At 48.5% G+C, this 16,668-nt stretch overlaps 7 protein-coding genes across 7 annotated transcripts; 2 read left to right on the forward strand and 5 right to left on the reverse strand.

Annotated features, from left to right (window-relative positions):
- Positions 1 to 224: 224 nt before the first annotated feature.
- Positions 225 to 1,352, reverse strand: A1O9_11687 (uncharacterized protein; the record flags this gene model as incomplete). Its single annotated transcript, XM_013399582.1, has 3 exons — positions 225 to 406; positions 454 to 894; positions 950 to 1,352. The coding sequence occupies 3 exons, from the start codon at positions 1,350 to 1,352 to the stop codon at positions 225 to 227; spliced, it is 1,026 nt and encodes a 341-aa protein (XP_013255036.1).
- Positions 1,353 to 2,716: 1,364 nt separating this feature from the next.
- On the reverse strand, positions 2,717 to 3,727 carry A1O9_11688 (uncharacterized protein; the record flags this gene model as incomplete). The annotated part of the gene is made up of 1 exon (XM_013399583.1): positions 2,717 to 3,727. One exon carries the CDS (start codon positions 3,725 to 3,727, stop codon positions 2,717 to 2,719), a length of 1,011 nt encoding a protein of 336 aa, XP_013255037.1.
- A 532-nt stretch (positions 3,728 to 4,259) lies between these two features.
- On the reverse strand, positions 4,260 to 4,796 carry A1O9_11689 (uncharacterized protein; the record flags this gene model as incomplete). Its single annotated transcript, XM_013399584.1, has 1 exon — positions 4,260 to 4,796. One exon carries the CDS (start codon positions 4,794 to 4,796, stop codon positions 4,260 to 4,262), a length of 537 nt encoding a protein of 178 aa, XP_013255038.1.
- Positions 4,797 to 6,472: 1,676 nt separating this feature from the next.
- On the reverse strand, positions 6,473 to 8,188 carry A1O9_11690 (uncharacterized protein; the record flags this gene model as incomplete). Its single annotated transcript, XM_013399585.1, has 1 exon — positions 6,473 to 8,188. The coding sequence occupies one exon, from the start codon at positions 8,186 to 8,188 to the stop codon at positions 6,473 to 6,475; it is 1,716 nt and encodes a 571-aa protein (XP_013255039.1).
- A 1,922-nt stretch (positions 8,189 to 10,110) lies between these two features.
- A1O9_11691 (ATPase) lies at positions 10,111 to 14,016 on the forward strand (the record flags this gene model as incomplete). Its single annotated transcript, XM_013399586.1, has 1 exon — positions 10,111 to 14,016. The coding sequence occupies one exon, from the start codon at positions 10,111 to 10,113 to the stop codon at positions 14,014 to 14,016; it is 3,906 nt and encodes a 1,301-aa protein (XP_013255040.1).
- Positions 14,017 to 14,851: 835 nt separating this feature from the next.
- A1O9_11692 (uncharacterized protein) lies at positions 14,852 to 15,232 on the forward strand (the record flags this gene model as incomplete). The annotated part of the gene is made up of 1 exon (XM_013399587.1): positions 14,852 to 15,232. The coding sequence occupies one exon, from the start codon at positions 14,852 to 14,854 to the stop codon at positions 15,230 to 15,232; it is 381 nt and encodes a 126-aa protein (XP_013255041.1).
- A 480-nt stretch (positions 15,233 to 15,712) lies between these two features.
- On the reverse strand, positions 15,713 to 16,650 carry A1O9_11693 (uncharacterized protein; the record flags this gene model as incomplete). The annotated part of the gene is made up of 2 exons (XM_013399588.1): positions 15,713 to 16,185; positions 16,236 to 16,650. The coding sequence occupies 2 exons, from the start codon at positions 16,648 to 16,650 to the stop codon at positions 15,713 to 15,715; spliced, it is 888 nt and encodes a 295-aa protein (XP_013255042.1).
- Positions 16,651 to 16,668: the final 18 nt, after the last annotated feature.

The raw sequence follows: 16,668 nt of genomic DNA on the forward strand, positions 1-16,668 counted from the left end.
TCCGATCAAAGTCAGCTTCAATCGGTTACGACAAAGAAGAAATGCGGCCCCTCATCATCTACTGCGAATCATGAAATGCTTCTCTCTTGATAACATTCGGTATCGCACTAGCGGCCCTTTGTTTCGTGGAGGAACCGCGGCTCCTGTCTCAGATCCTGGGACGAAATACTCGCTCAGATGAAGCCTTCCACTATCTCCATAGAGCATATCTTCGGCAATCATTCTTACGGTGTCTGGTTGAAGTCATAGCTGTTTCCAAAGCCACGATCCAGATACTTGCTGAGGGCCTCGCTTTCACTAACCCAGTCTGATCGGATATCTAATTCCCTCAAATTTTGCAGCATCGGCCTGATCTCCTCGGCAAGCTCTAGTCTCATCTGATTGCGATACCATGGCGCAAAGTGTACTGTTATACATCAGCAGGAGTATAATAATCTCGAGAGGGCAGTTTACTCATTGCAAGCATCACCCTAATGTCGTTGGAAAAGTTTGGCATACCCGCGTGCCAAAGTCTCAGGTCACGGATAATGATGCTTCCTTTTGGTATGAAAGGTTGTGTTGGGGGCTTAATCTTCTTGCGTTCCTCCAAAAGTGACGGCTTAATTCTGCCACTCGCTCGCTCGCCATGGAGACCTTCCAGTGCCTTCACACTAGACGTACTGTGGGTGCCTAGCCACACTTCGGTCGATCCATTTTCAGGACTCATGTCGATAAGAGGTACATTCACCACCAGAGCAAAGGCATGATCCGGGTGTGCAAAGTCCGCGTCCGAATGGACAGGTTGCCTCTGAGGAATGGAGCCAGCTTCCAGAGGCATGGCTGAATTGCCAGAGCAAAAGGTCAGCTTCGGGCGAGGGCCTAATACTGCGGACGTTATTTGAGTTGCAATGGAATCTGCCGATCCTACATTAGATTCTTGCACGGAAGTTTGCATAAGTTGGAAACGAACTTGTGAAAATTTCTGGAAAGAAGAACTCTTTCACAGGCGGCGGGTCCTGCTGCAAGTTTCCTTTGTTGTAATTGAATGGGGAATTTTCACCCCTTGACCTCAACTCCATCGCATCTTGAACCATTTTCTGATTCAAAGTATCGAGAATACCATGCTCAATGATATCCTGTATGACAACAAGGCCATCCTTTCTGATATGCCTGACGGCTTTCTCGAGATTCTGGTCCCCCAGCTTGCCCGAGACCCGTTCATCAACATGGGTATGGATGGAAATAGGTTGCGCTCTCAAGCATGGGCAAGAAGAGAACCTTTGCACCAAAGGAGGGTTCAATTGATGGATGCCAGGTGTTTTGATCCAGTTGATGTGTTTAGTACCTTGAAGCAATCTGAAGATCGCTGCCATGATTGCAGTCATAAATGAACGTTAGTTTCCACATCATCGCCATTGCAGTTGGGACCAGCAAGATTTTGAGCATTTAAATACTTCCTTCACAATTGCATCAATCTCTACGAGTCTCAGCGGTGGCCGAGCGCCGGCCAAAATTTCCAGACTAGGATTAGCTTATCCCGCGATTCTGGAGGTAATTAATGAAAACAACCAGTGTGGAGGCTGGACAAAGCCAACAAGGGTGCCAGTGACCGTCAAATCCAAAAGTCATTATCACTAGTATACCAGAACCTCAAGCAGGAGCCGCTTACTTGTTGACAGCCAGGGAGCAGCCGAAGTCTCCAAATACAACTTTTGGGACTTTCGGTAGAATAGCATGAACAGAAGATACATAGTACTACTATTGGGTCAATACCGCTGTGTAAACTAAGCTTCCCTTTCAGCCCGTCGGAGAGACAACCTAGCCGTCGTCTGGCTCAATGGCTGGGCAGCGCAGGGGAGGCCAGGGGGGCTTGTGACCTGTTCCTCACTTCCTACGATGTGTAGACAGGGAGTAGACCTGGTGCACTATGGTAGGCTCGACAACACTGGTTAGACTTCCACTGAACTAAATCGGTGGTACGATGTGGAACATGCTAGGAGCCAATAGCATACAAAAGATAAACAGCAGTTTTGCGGCATTGCAGGAGAGATCCTCTCGCCTCCTCGGCGCTCGCCGAGGGGTGGACCTGTGCGTACCCAAAACACCGTAACGGAGAGCATTCTCCCTTCCTTTGACCGCTCCCATGACCGCTCCAAAATTCGCCTCGTTATGCTTAGAGGAATTCATTGTATTTCGGGCGGAGGGAATACTGGGTTGGATCGAGAGCTGAAATATGTGGAATTTGTTGCCATTTCATTCTTCCCCGACATAGATTCGACCGCAAGCGTTCCTACGCACATTTTATGTCAGAGTACCGTGGACATGTGTCGCGCGCTACAGTTCCGGAATCCTGCCCAGCCATTGACAAAGAACATCATGGCAGATGGCTCTTGACTGGCTATCAGGCTGGTGATGTCGTTCTGCACAATGCATATTCGGTGGGTGAGATTCGATACGAATGAACGAATAACATGAGCTATTTACGCAACTTGTAGATTCACTCCTCAACGATCAATCATGATCCCGAAAATAAGATTCGTCAGGGTACAGATCTGAGATCTGTCGGCAACTCACGACCTCGGGATACGCGGTGGTCTAAGCACTACTCATATGGGGATGGAGACTGATCCATGTGCCAATTTTGGGAATATCTAATACTCTGACAGAATGATGGATGGACAAAGGACATCGAATAGTATCTTCAGGTGCCCCATATAGTATCTTGTGCGCCGAACTCTCAGAAGTCATCCACAATAAGACCCAAATCCTTCTCTTTAGCCATGCGCAGCAGCTTGGATGCCATGAAAACATCCATGACCCCAAAACCAACGCATTTGAAAACAACAGTGCCCTTGTCCTCCAAGGTCACCAAATCCTTGTCTAGGTCTCCAATCTCAAGCAGTTGTTCCTCCTTGACGTTCGCCATGATCAACTCACCTGCTTCGGCAAGGCATCCCTCCTTCGTGTCAACGTAGATCCTATCACCTGACAGCAGTGTCGCCGCATCAATTTCCTGCATGTGCGGCTTGTAAGATCCTATCAACGAGATAAATCTCGGTGTCGTCGAGTCCAAGTAGGACGATGGGAAGTGCGGGACCACAGAAGGCGTGCAGCAGAAAATCACTCTGGCGTCCTTTAAGCGCGCCACTAGCAAGGCATCGTAGTCTGGTTCACCTTCTTTGGTAAGGACATCGAATTTCACTGTCGGATACTTGGTGCGAAGCTCCTCAAAGAGCTGCACCGTGCGACCCGGTCCCGACCTATTGACAACCGTAATGTGCGTAATATCGGCTAGGACGAGCGCGAGCTTGATGTGCCATTCGGCCTGTCTGCCTGCCCCGAAGACGATGATGTTCGCCTTGTCATTCGGATACAGGTTGAATGGTATCATGACCGCCAGCGAAGTGCGAAAAGCAGTTATTTCGGCAGCATTGAGGACTCCCTCGAGCTCGCCGTCGGGAGCAAATACATTTATTGAACCTTTCAGTAATCCCTTGGTCGGCACAGTCACGACTTTTATCCCTGTTGACGTTGTCACCGATGACGGCATGAACAGGGTAGTGTTTCCATTATTTGTCACGATGGAGACCCTCTCCGGTTGATGGATCAGCTGCTCCGAGGTCTGTTCATGCCGGCTATGGCTGTACTGTCTCAGCAAGTCGTGGAAGTCCAAGAGTAAATTGTGGGCGTCGGGCAGAGGCAGATTCGACAACAAAGACACAACATCCTTTTCTCTTAAGACTAGCATTTTCGAGGCGCTGACTTGTGGTTAAAACTTGGTAGAGGAGGCATTCGGGATGGGGATGTTTAAAATGGTTTAGTTCTATCCGATGGAGGAGGGAGCGAGTGAGGACTACGCAATATTAATTTCGGCTCGAGGGAGGCTCCCGGAGCAAGGTAAATAGGACTTCTCCGCATTTCGGAACCCACCTCCGACTGCCTGTGTTGTTTAGTGGCTTCTATGATCTGTCGCCGAGAAGTTGAAGTGCACTAGTCATCGACGAAGACGAGCAGAAGGATATACCAAGCAAGACGATGCTGGAAGGACACTTGCTCAAAGCACCCGCGATAATGTTTGGGAAGGCATCTATGACGACGCAAAAGCTAATCAGACGGTTCTCGTGACGTGAACTTATGTTTTCTGTGCGATAAATCTGAGGTAATCCAGCCCTACTGAAAAGAAACGATTCTTTTTCACATTGAATCACATAGCAGCCAGATATCTGGAGCACTGGTGCAGCTACATGGGTTTGTCGAATTGATCGATCGACCACGGGCGCCTATGCCACTGGCAAGTTCTTCCCCATACGATCAGTGGTGGTAAAACCGGTATCGATACCCCAAGCAATACTGTTGAACTCGACGTAGAGGCCATTGATCTGCTTCTTCTCACTGATCTCAAACAGATTGAATCCCTGGACAGGCAGCTGCTTGGTGCCGATGGCGGTGAAGCGCCACTGCCAGACAATGTTGTTGCCCGATGCGAGAATCTTGATGGTTTCAGCACCATTGAGTCCGGGAGCATTGAGCACGCCGTTGATGTAGGTTTGCTTGCCGGTTGTAGTTGTCGAGCCGAGCGGGAAGCCAGCGAGCATATTGATGGAATCAGACTTCTCGAAGAAGTTGTCGGCAATCAAGGCCTGGGCTGTGGCATTGGCAACCGAAACGTCGGAATGCGAGAGGATTGTGATGAACTTGGAAACGATGTCTGTAGCATCTCCCTGTGTCAGAGCGTTGTTCCAGTCGTTCCAGCCGCCTGGAAGGGCGAAGCCGGTCGAGACCAAGGTAAGATGTGCGAGAAGGCTGAGGAATTTCATCATGATTGGTTGGTTGATTTGATGCTGTGGGTGAGTGGGATTAAAAGGTAAACTTGCGTTAATGATAGTGTGTAATGATAGCTAACGAAGGACTTGAGTGAGGCAAAATGAGGGAATGGGACAAGACTTTGACTTGTTGAACTGAACAGGAGCTTTTCATTGTCAGTACCCGCCTCAAGTATTTGTACTTGCTGCGGAGCAGAGCAAAGAATCCTTTCGAACAATCAGCTGAACAAAGGATTGAACCAGAATGAGAGAATACGAGCGATGTTCAGGGGATGTGCTGGCTCATGGACCTGCACTTTCATCCATGTATCAAGTATCCGTCCGAAAATAACATTACGCTGCAAGGCATACGGGTCCAGGCAAGGCTGTACAGCATGGGGAATATTATATTTCTCGAGTTTGGATCGTTGGCCGCCTGGGCTTGTCGGACGGACTTGTTCTGGCCGTAGATATGGTGTCAACAATCCGGAAGCAGCCGACTTAGCGAGGTCAAAGGAAGAGATTAAAGGGGTGACTACACCTCGTCGAGGTCGTCGAACAAAGGGGAGGATCTCCATAAAGGTGGGATTATGATGGTACAGAAGCATATTGTTAGGCTGGCACCACCCTGCTGCCCTTCCCCCACAAAGCATCATCCCTGGCGTTTTTACGAGAGCCTAGATAGAGGGCATTCCACCCTTTCACCTTGCCCGCAGCAGGTGCCTGTCTATTAAAGTCAGAAAACATCCTGTCTAGGATTGGGAACAAAGAACTGTAGCACCAACACGGACGTAGAGTCAAGGAAATATTGGACGAGATTAAAACGAAGTAGCTAAATGTTCCACAAAATTATTAGAGATCGGGAGTCTGCTTATGCTGGCTCCTTCTCGACAAAATTTTGTTTCAAATGCCCAGGTGTCCGCCGTGATGTCGTGCGCGAGAATGTAGCTCGTACCACCTCACTATGTTCTGGAGAGAATGCTCGATAGCTTGTACCCCCCTGCATACCGTCAAATAGTACAATGCAAGTTAAAACTTTTATGGCATACGATCATTGATTGCAGGGTTCTAAACCGACACTACAGGGCAGGGGAGAAGGAGTTTTAATCCAGCTCGTTATGAGGGCGGAATTGTCCAACACGTTTGGTCATTGCAATCAGGACCGTGAGCGTTTCGCCAAGATCACAAAAAACTGACCGGGGCTGATTCAGCAGATCAGTGTGAGAACATGAGCTGCTGAGTAGGGCGAAAGCTCATTGCGGTTGCTGACAAGATTCTCGTGGGACGATGGGAAATTTTCAGCGAGTGAAATCAGGCGGCGCCAAGGCTATATGTTGATCGCAATCTGTACCGGCATAGTCAGTAGTATGAAAGTAAGATTTTTGAGAAGCACGTACAAGGTATCGTATATGGGGCGGAAGGATGTTTGAGATGATTCAGAGGAGAACATCTGTGTTTTTTCTCCACCGGCTGCAGCTTGGGATCAACCGAATCTCAACTGGTCCGCCAGGGCTCAGATCATCGTTGCAACGCGAAGAAAGTCTCCACTGGGAACCTTTCGCCTGGTAGCGGCTACCATCTGATCTTTGGTCTCGCCGAGGTCTCATATCGCAAGAGAGCGACACTACCGCCATGGGAGAAGTCAAAAAGGTGTCTGAGCCTCGCTGAATGAAGACTGCGTGTAGCTTGGGTTACAGGAAAGAGTTGACAACGGTAACACACGTGGTGTAGATCATGCACACAAGGCCGAGAATGATCAGTGCAATATCCCCGATCTTTGCCCACTTTGACTCTGCGACGCCTTTGTAATGCAGGAGTGGGGGATAAATATAGACGAGCGGTACGCAAGCAAATGAGCCAATCAACGCCACAAACCTATCCAAGTTGTTGGCTCCGAGGATGGAGACTAAAATGCAGAGAACCACCAGCAACGACCTAAATCCATTTTTCTTCCACTTTGTTAGGGCGTCCCTCTTTCCGGAGCGGCGGCCGAATATCTTGCCTTCTAAAATACGCACTGGTGGAAAAAGCTGGACCGGAGTACCCACCAATACGGCGAGCGAGTAAAGAAACTGTACTGCGTTGACGAGCTTGCTTTCTTGAGGGAAATTGGCAATGACCTCGATCTGGGTGGCTGATCCAAACGTGGCATAACATAGAGCTCCGACCGAAGTAAAGATGATGGTAATTATGAGCATGATTAACCAGAGAAGGGGCTCAAATTTGTCTGGCTCTTTCATCGATGATTGAATGGGGAGAATGAGCCCTATGCCTTCAAAAGTGAAGATCGCAGCTCCGATGGTCAATGTAAATTGGTCAGGATTAAAGAGCTGAATGCTGGGGTGAAGTCCTTGGCTAGAGATGGTTGCAATATCGTAGTAGTAGATGTAACCGAGCCCGAGAAGGATAAAGACGTCAGCTATTAGGGCACTGGGTCCTAATTTTGAGATATTTCGAATAAAAGCTAGTGGGATCAGGACCAAAAGTTGCAGTGCAATTAGGATATTCGTTGACACGGGACTGTGGCCATTCGAAACTGCCACCGTAAATGAATGAAGGTTTTGTGCCACAAACACAGTTCCTGCACACACAAATCCAAGCTGTGACACTGTGACAGAACCCAATATGACGCTTCTCATCTTCGGACCGCCGATGGCCTCCCCAAGCTCTCCATAACCCGACTTTCCATATAGTTTGCGGCATTTCAGAAGGAGATGGAAAGCAACAGTGGTGACAACCGAAACACTGAGCAGGGCCATAGAGGAGAAGAGAATACCACCATTATTGAAAGCCTTTGGGAGAAACATGATGCCAGTTCCAATGAAAGCCTTGAGCAGGGTAAAGAATGTCTTGACTCTACCAGCGTCCCCAGGTTTAGTGTGCCTCGTAGATCGCCGTCGTCCAAGAAGTGGTCGTCGTTCGCCTGCGGCTCTGCCGTCCGCTTCTTGGTCATCAATCGAGGACTCGTCTTCCGAGTCCTCTAGATCTTCACCAGCAAAACTCCCATAAAGGGACAGGAACTCGACGAAATTGCGAGTGACTGGAATGACTGCAGGATTGAAGCGGCCATATTTTTGTTGAACAAAACCTCGCCGGAAGCCTCCTGGCGCACGCTGCTCGGTCGCCGTCAGATCACTCTGGAGATCGGTCGACGAAGTGGTCGGGTGAGAGAAAGTGGCCGCTCGTTGATGCAGCTTGGCTCTGCTGTGAATCTTGTACAGATCCCTGTGCACGTCGCCACCCAGCAGTGTGAGTGAGGACTCGGGTTCCTGCCCTGTTCGATCAGCGATTGGATCATTGTTCTCGAGATCTCCATCGACCAAGCCAGCCGTATAACCAGAAGGAAGATGGTCTGAAATCACTCTGGCGGCATGCTCGTCGCTGTGTGGGTTTGGAGAATCGGCCATGATTTCTAGTAAGAGCGTGTCCTTAGGCTGAGAGCACGTCCTTTGTAGGCAAGGGCTATGTGACGGGAAAGACGACAAAACCTAGCCTGGCAGGCAGACCTGTCTACGAGCCTTCACAAGGAGGATCTCTAGGTAGTTGTTACCTGTGAGGGTGATGATTTGATAGGAGGCGGGCTTTTCAACCTTGAGGAGAAAGCTTTGGTTTTTTGAACGTCATGTTGTTGGATTTCGCCATTGGAGGGCAACCGAATTAGGAGACACAGGTTGTAATTAATTAAGGGCGGCTCGGTTGCTCCTTCCTTCTTGGCATGGGGTCGCTTCCCTTGTGGACAGATAGGGCGGAGTATTAGTGCACCCAGTGTAGCACGTGTTTTCCATCTTCGAGCCCAGGAACAGCCTGCAGTATGATTTACTACATACACTTCGTCAACTTCGACATGAATGATTTCTATGGTTAACGAGACAATGCTGTAACCATCCCGGCAATTGATCACATAGAATACCGTCTAGACCTCCGATATATTACGTTTCAAGAAGTGAATCGCCTCGAGACCACCCTGGATGTCTACCTCACGCAGCTACACGAGCAGAACTCGCACACGAGCAGAACTCGCACCTTAGCCAACTTTCCTCCAGCCGTCTTTCATATCTGGTGGTGAGAAGATTAGTGTCACCACATCGCCTGCTCGGTGGGAAAATGGCTATGATAAGAGGTGCGGCATAAATGTGCTGACTTGAAGGGAGGAAAATTGCATGGACTCTGCACTGGGCTGGCTCGTGGGAAAGAAGAAATTCCTATACTGGTGGCACCCAAGCACTTCCTCCAGTCTCACTGGCAATGACCTCCCGGCAAGTGGTGGCGCTTGGGCGAATGCTGCCGCGAAAGATCAAACGACTTTTGCTGGACGTTTTCAAGCAGAGGATGCCACGGGTATGACAGTGTCAGGCAGCTGACGTACGACCGACGAGACCACCGCTCAAGAGATGGATCCGTAGACTCTGTCGGTGTAGAGCGCAGACAGTTGCCGTCGAAGAGACCGACACTCGACCTGGCAAGTGGATAATGGCACTGAGAAATAATGGGAGCTGACCGCCTTTTAGATATTCATGTGGCAGCAACGGTGATTGGGGTGGTCGCGGGGTAGCCGTGACTGAGACGCGGCATGTAAGTTTATCCGACGCGGCAGGCGCCCCTTGTCCAATCAGGTATTAGGACCGCTCGAGGGCTGGTGCAACCTAAAAAGGCTTGGTCTTCTCACTCCCACGACTTACCGCCCACCCTGCCTGTACTTTCGTACCTGCGTTCTGACTCTGACTTTCCTACTCGGCGGAGTTGGCTTGCCTGGAGAATTTAGAGGTCTCGAACCTTTTTCAAGCCTACACCATAGACGATTGCTCCAAGGAGATGCGGTATACTCTCTCGTCTTATATCAAGCAGAGTTGTGATTCTGTGGGCGACTGTTGACCGGACCGCCTCTATTGAAGGTGATGATCAGCGGTCAGCAATCATGGTCTCAACTACAGGCTACCGCTTTGCAAGCACAAAATTCTTCTCGCTTAGGCCATTTGTTGAAGAACCTCCAGACCTAGCCGAGGAACGGGCAAAGAGCCCAGGGTCTCGATGGCATCTTCTTGTTCTGCTCGTTTTGTCTCTTGCCGGATTCACAACGCAACTCTTGGTTGCCCTGAACCACTCTCTGGCTTGGACTACGACTGCTTTCTGGATCATTGCCCTTCTGTACAGCGCTATACAGCGGCCTAGGACTGCCTCGACGTTGCTTCTCCTTATCTCTGTGGGAATTGTAATTGGGAATGTCGCTATCATTGCAGTCTGCTTTCAAAGCCGACTGTCAGGATCATACGTACTGCTTACTGCCTGTAGCGGTATATGTGCCCTTCTGTCCGCCACTACCGTTATCAACATGCCGTTACGCCCTGTGCAGATGAGTCGACATGGCATCAGTCGCCCTTTTACGGTCCCGACGAATGACTTGCGCTCACCTGAAGACAATATGACCCTCTTTCAGTGGATGACAGTGTCCTGGATGGCACCCTTGATCAAGATTGGAAACGCTCGGCAGATTAATGAGGAAGATGTGTGGCTTCTAGGCTACGAGTTCCAACATCGATATCTACATGATGCTTTTCGGGAGTTGAGGGGCTCTGTGGTCCAGCGCCTGTTGATTGCCAACTGGATCGATCTGGCATTATTGACTCTGCTTGCAATATTGGAATTGGCAGCAAATTTTGCGGCTCCGGTGATCTTGCAAAAGCTGCTGCAGGCTATGGAGCTTATTGCCACTGACAAGCGTCCAGCGATCACGTTTGCTGCTCTCATGCTTGCCGCAAGACTTGTTGCCGCACAGAGCTCGGTTTTCAGCCTCTGGTTTGGCCGAAGGTGCTATGAACGTTCTCGCGGCGAGATGATCACAATGCTCTATGAAAAGACTCTTAACAGGAAAATCGTTGGTAGCAAGCTAGAGCAACAGACCCTGGTTGTTGCAAACACTTCGACCACAGAGCCGGCCTCTGAGACTGATCCTCTCCTTGACCGAAATGTGATGCGAAAACCCAGCATGGGCGAAAAAGTGAGAAGATTCGCGAAATCACTCAAATTAAAGCTGATATCGCCTGTCACTCCGCATAGCAAGGAGGAAAAATCATCTGCATCCATGGGCAAGATCCTCAATCTCATGCGAAATGATGTTTATGAGGTAGCCCAGCGCTTTTGGGAGTTTCAAACTCTTATTAACAAACCTCTTGGTTTATGCTTCTCAATTTATCTGATATGGATGATGTTGGGATGGGCTTGCCTTGTCGGTGTCACAGTCGTGATTACAGCCCAGATCCTCAATTATCTCCTCGCCCGCATCCTTGTTGGTTGGGAGAAGAAGCGGCGGCGTGCGGTCGATGTCAAGCTTCAGAGAATATCTCAATATGTTGAAGCTATCCGACATCTAAGGTGGTATGGGTGGCACTTCAGCTGGCTTGAAAGCATTATGACTGCTCGGCAGCGAGAGCTGAATCTGAGGGTCGTGGTGTATCTTTGGAACACTGCTATCAAGTTTGTCAATTCTCTTGCAAGTGGAATGCTTCCTGTCGCAACATTCTATGCATACACCGCCATTGCCGGCCAAGAATTGAGGGTCGACGTTGCTTTCCCCGCTATACAGCTGTTTGCGATGTTACAGACAAATCTGCGCGAGATTCCTGCATTGATCACAGTGCTTCTAAATGCCTCCGTGGCAGTGGGTCGGATATCTGATTTCATTGCTGAGCCAGAGAAACCAAACGACTTCGCACAAGGATCTAGTATCGACGAAGAGAGACTGGAATTGCAAGACGCCTCGTTTTCATGGCCCGGGTTTGCTGCACTTTCACTCCACCAGATCAATCTCACGTTCCCTCGTGGTCTGACCGTAATATACGGCAAAGTCGCTGCTGGGAAAACCGCGCTATTGCAAGCTCTTCTTGGTGAACTAGATCTTCGTGCAGGAAACTTGATCAAGCCTCATACCGCCATTGGTTACTGTGCACAAACACCATGGCTGCAGAACATGACCATTCGAGAAAACATTGTCTTCATTTCTCCATACGACGATGCCCGGTACAAGCGAACACTGGAGGCATGTGCCCTTCTCCCGGATCTAGCCAATTTCAAGCACGGAGACCTAACCAGCATTGGCGAGAATGGAATCGGTCTCTCAGGTGGCCAGAAAGCCAGGGTTGCGCTTGCTCGTGCTGTTTATAGCCAGGCCCAGGTGTTACTTCTGGACGACCCTTTGAGCGCATTAGATCAACAAACGGCTGAATGGATCTCCACCAAGTGCATCGCAGGCCCCTTAATGGAGGATCGAACAGTGGTCCTTGTCACTCATCGGATCGACATTTGTCGTCACCACGCCCTGCAACTGGTCGAAATCTCTCATGGCTCGGCCATTGTACATCAAACTAGCGAGAATATTTCGAATCCTTCGTCTACAGCAGTGACTTTCGCTGATACTGAGCAGGAGACAGACCCTAGAATTGACGAGTCAACTGCTGTGCCCGACAAATTCATAGAAGAGGAACGCAGAGTTCATGGAGGCGTTCAACTTGCTGTGTATTGGCAGTATATCAAGGCCGGAAAGTTGAAATGGTGGTTCATGGTGATTCTGTCAGCTTCTCTCTGCCGTCTGCTTTATGTTGCTGAGAGTTGGTTCCTGAAAGAATGGGGTGAAGCATACAACCATATAAAGGAATACGCCATCCTGTTGCAACAAATAGCTTCAGAAGCCCATACACCAAGAAATCCCATTTCGAAGCTATTCGAGCGATTTCCAGACCCAGCAGCCGATGTCAATCCCTGGCTGATGGGGTTCTTGATCATCATTTTGTGTGAGACCGTTGGGCTCATACTTTCTGATTTGTTCATGCTTGTTGTCACCTACACTGCAGCCAAGCGCATGTTCCATGACATTATGGCTCGTATTAGCGGCGCTACATTTCGATTTTATGACACAACTCCTATTGGGCGGCTGATGAACCGCCTGACTTCCGACGTTGGTACCATCGATGGACCTATTGCGACCCAGATTCTGGTAGTAATATGGTACTCCATTTCCTGGGTCTCATCAATGATCGTTATTGCCAGTATCACGCCTGTCTTTTTGATATTTGCCATTTCTCTGACTCTTGTTTTTGTCCGAATCTTCCTTGAATTTCTACCTACCTCTCAAAGTCTACGACGCCTGGAAATGGTTTCACTGAGTCCTCTCATGGCGAATTTCGGAGCATTATTGAATGGGTTGATGACTGTAAGGGCATTCTGTGCCCAACATCAATTTCAGGAAAGAACAATCCAGGTTACCGATGCATTTCAAAAGATGGATCACTTTTACTGGAGTTTACAAGCATGGCTAATGTACCGATTCGATACACTGTCAGGGATTTCGACGTTTGTTCTCACCTTGCTGGCCATATTTTCGAATTTGACCCCTGGTCTCACGGCATTCGTGCTTGTAGCAGCCAACAAATTTGTTCAATATACTCATGCAATTTGCAAGCAATACGGACAGCTGCAGCTCGAGTTTGTGTCCGTTGAACGGGTAGTTGAACTGTTGCATATTGAACAGGAGCCGACCGGAACCATCCTTCCACCGGCATCATGGCCAACGTATGGCAGTGATGTCATTTTCGAGAACGTCAGTGTACGTTACCAACCTCAGATGGACCGTGCACTTTCTGATGTCTCTGTATGCTTTACTGGAGGAACCACGAATGCAATCACTGGTAGAACTGGTTCAGGCAAATCTACATTAGCGCTATCACTACTCGCGACGATTCCTCTGGAATCTGGCCGTATTCTCATTGATGGTATCGACATTAATAAGGTTGACAAGCAAGTACTTCGAAGTCGTATCACATTTCTTGCGCAAGAGCCGGTGCTATTTCCCGGTTCACTGCGTCACAACCTTGACCCAATGGAAGACTACTCTGATTTAGCATGCCTCGAAGTTATAGCAAGAGTTTGTGGCAAGTATGGATGGACACTTGGAACGCAAATTGACGAAGTTGGTCGCAATCTGAGTCAAGGACAAAGGCAACTGGTTGGTCTAGCTCGTGCTATTCTCAGACGTAGTGCAGTTGTCATTATGGATGAAGCTACCGCCAGCATTGACATGGAAACGTCTGCAGAGATTCAGCGCATTCTGAGAGAAGAGTTAAAGGGAAGTACAATCATTACTATCGCACATCGGGCGGCTGCGGTCGAGAATAATGAATTCTGCTTGGTCTTAAGTGAAGGGCGGGTCCTGCAGCAAGGGAAATCCACAGAGCTGAGATCTTGAAGTATTATTTTAAGCCACTGTGACTGAGCAAGACCTCTCTACCATGGGGGAAAAGGAGGACGAATCCCTCGGCCCCGGAACAGATCGGACAGTGAGCAGCATTGAAAGACACCGCGATTGGCTTGCATTAGGAGAGATAGAGTTGATTTTGACTCCTGAATCGGCAGTATTTATAAATATAGCGCTGGGGTTCCGGGTATTTGTTCTTCACCTTGAAAGGCTTCACATAGTTATAAGAAAATCCGCCTTAGACCAAAAGTTATTTGGAACGCTATGGCAGAAGAATTCTTGTCCATTGAGGTGTCGATGCGACAAAGGCAGTATGGTTCACATTTTATATCCGCAGAGATGAATCTTTGGCTTACTCCGGCAAAAGGCTAAAAGTTGTGTGATCACGCCACGCTCACCGGAATGTCGTTGTAGCGAATTCGACCCGAAATTATCCAGTCAAATCTGACAGGGATTTTCCATGGGAGCTTCTGATCGGGCTAAGTCCGCAACACAAGTAAAGATGTGGATACTAAGTGTTTGTGATTGCTTACTACTATCGCTGCTTACAGAATAGGCACACAATAGTGCTTGCTACCGAGCTGAGAAAAGACCGTTCTTTTCATTCTTATCAACTTCAATCTGCTGATTGATGCAGGCGGCTTACGCGCTAGTGGTGTGAAGCATGGGAGCGCTCTCCACACTGAACGCAGGTGATGCTTTGGCAGAAATCCGTTACAATTCTGCTGATATAAATTTAGCACCCCTATAATCATCATGATATTAATGTTCAATTCAGTACTTCTCACTCTTCTTGGAGCACGAATCTAATCAAACTCAACCTGAGATGGCCGCCGACAAAGTTCCTATCCTCACACAGACTGCTCTTGCAAGTGATGGATGGATAACATCTGCTGACTCGGATCTTGCTTCCGGAGCACAAGCACACTATCACGCCGATTTCTCTGAAAGCTTCCCTCTAATTAGTGGCGAGATGACAGTTTATACATCTACTGACCTGGATGAGCTAAATCTTGTTGCCCAAAAGTATCGAAGTCGGAATAAAGGCTGCTATTCCACCAAATATCCTTCACAGTTCATCATACCAAAAGAGCACACGAAAGTCAAAGCTGAATATTCAACTGGTAGTCTTGGATTCGAAAAGACATTTCTCATCATGAAAGGAATGCAGGATGATGGGATATACGAAGAATTCAGTTCATCGTAATCAGAAACGAGTGCTATTTTCTCTGCGATCCTGTGCGAACTTACGAACACCTTCTTCGTTGGGGAAGCAAAGGAGAAATTGGAAAGCTGATATACTGTCAAGGGAGCAGAAACGAAGTGAAGTAGCAGGAATTGATTGCCAGGTATGCGTCACACGAACAACACAAACCGGCCGCAGGAGTACGATAAATGGAAGCGATGAACGTACTTTCAATGAAGTGACAATTTATCAACGCTGCTCAGGAGATTATGCTTCTTCGTTCAGGGATCAATGGAAACTTGTTTCAGGACCTGCAATCATGCTAAATATATCCCTTGCTTTCTACTCCATTTTAGGCAAACTCCTCAGCAGCTCGACGTTTCACCCAAAACCATGCTTCACGTTTAGTGATTCATATAGGTTATCTTTTGCCAGTCACAACGCGCTCAAGCATTACAGATGCCTTTCATGGTATCCAGCTGGACCCGACGAAGACGTCAATCAAAGCTTTGAACGCAGTGATTTCGTGTGGGATGCATCTTCGGGTTTCCTGCCTATGACGAACTTGGTGATATGTGCGCTGAAGACCCCATAAGTCTGTGAATCTTCTTTGACCTGACTCACTAATTTCCTTGCTTCAATTCCTGCCTCGGCATCTCTTGCCTCGAGAATAGGCAGTAACTGTGCAATCAACGCATACCAGTGTTCGTGGAATGCTCTGAATACCATAGGCGGAGGTCTGATCTTATGGTCTTGCAATTCTTTGAGTCCAGCTTCGGTGAAGTATGTGGAAAGCTGAGCAAAGTGATTCTGTGGCCAACCAAATGTATCCATGATCAGCTGCCATATTCTTGTCGAAGAATTGTGAGTTTCGCGTGGATTTGGAACAAGATCTGGATCATCAACTGAATATACATGACCCTTGTCTGCATCCGCATAGTCATATTCGTCCCATTGCAGATACCCCCCTGGTTCTAAGTCTTGTCAGAAATCAATTCCTTGTTTCATATCGCTTTCAACATACTCAGCATTGTTACAAACTTTTCAAGGACCGGTCTCGGATCTTGAAAGCCTGCAAACGGTTGGATGAGGAGACGGACATGAATAAGGTCGAATACCCCTTTCCAATTTTCGGGGACCTCGTCAAAGAAGTTCCATTTCGAAATCAAAAGATTGGAAGGCCGTTCTGATGAAGGAGGTACAAGATTAAGATCAATATCGGATGCCTCCACCAAAGCTGATGGAAATTCCTGGGCCACTTGCATTGCCCACAAGCAGTGACCTGTCGCGAATTCGGCAATACGGAGGCCTTTCTTGTCTTCTAGTTGTATGGACGGATGTATGTTGCCATTGTAGAGTTCCCTCCAGAGGAAATGTTGATAGCACAGTCTGCTTGCGTCCGGAGCTGTCCTCCAAATGGCGTACTCGTCATCAGACATGCTTGACAAATGCGGAGT

Source organism: Exophiala aquamarina (assembly GCF_000709125.1).
Source record: "Exophiala aquamarina CBS 119918 chromosome Unknown aczIA-supercont1.18, whole genome shotgun sequence".
NCBI classification, from domain to species: domain Eukaryota; kingdom Fungi; phylum Ascomycota; class Eurotiomycetes; order Chaetothyriales; family Herpotrichiellaceae; genus Exophiala; species Exophiala aquamarina.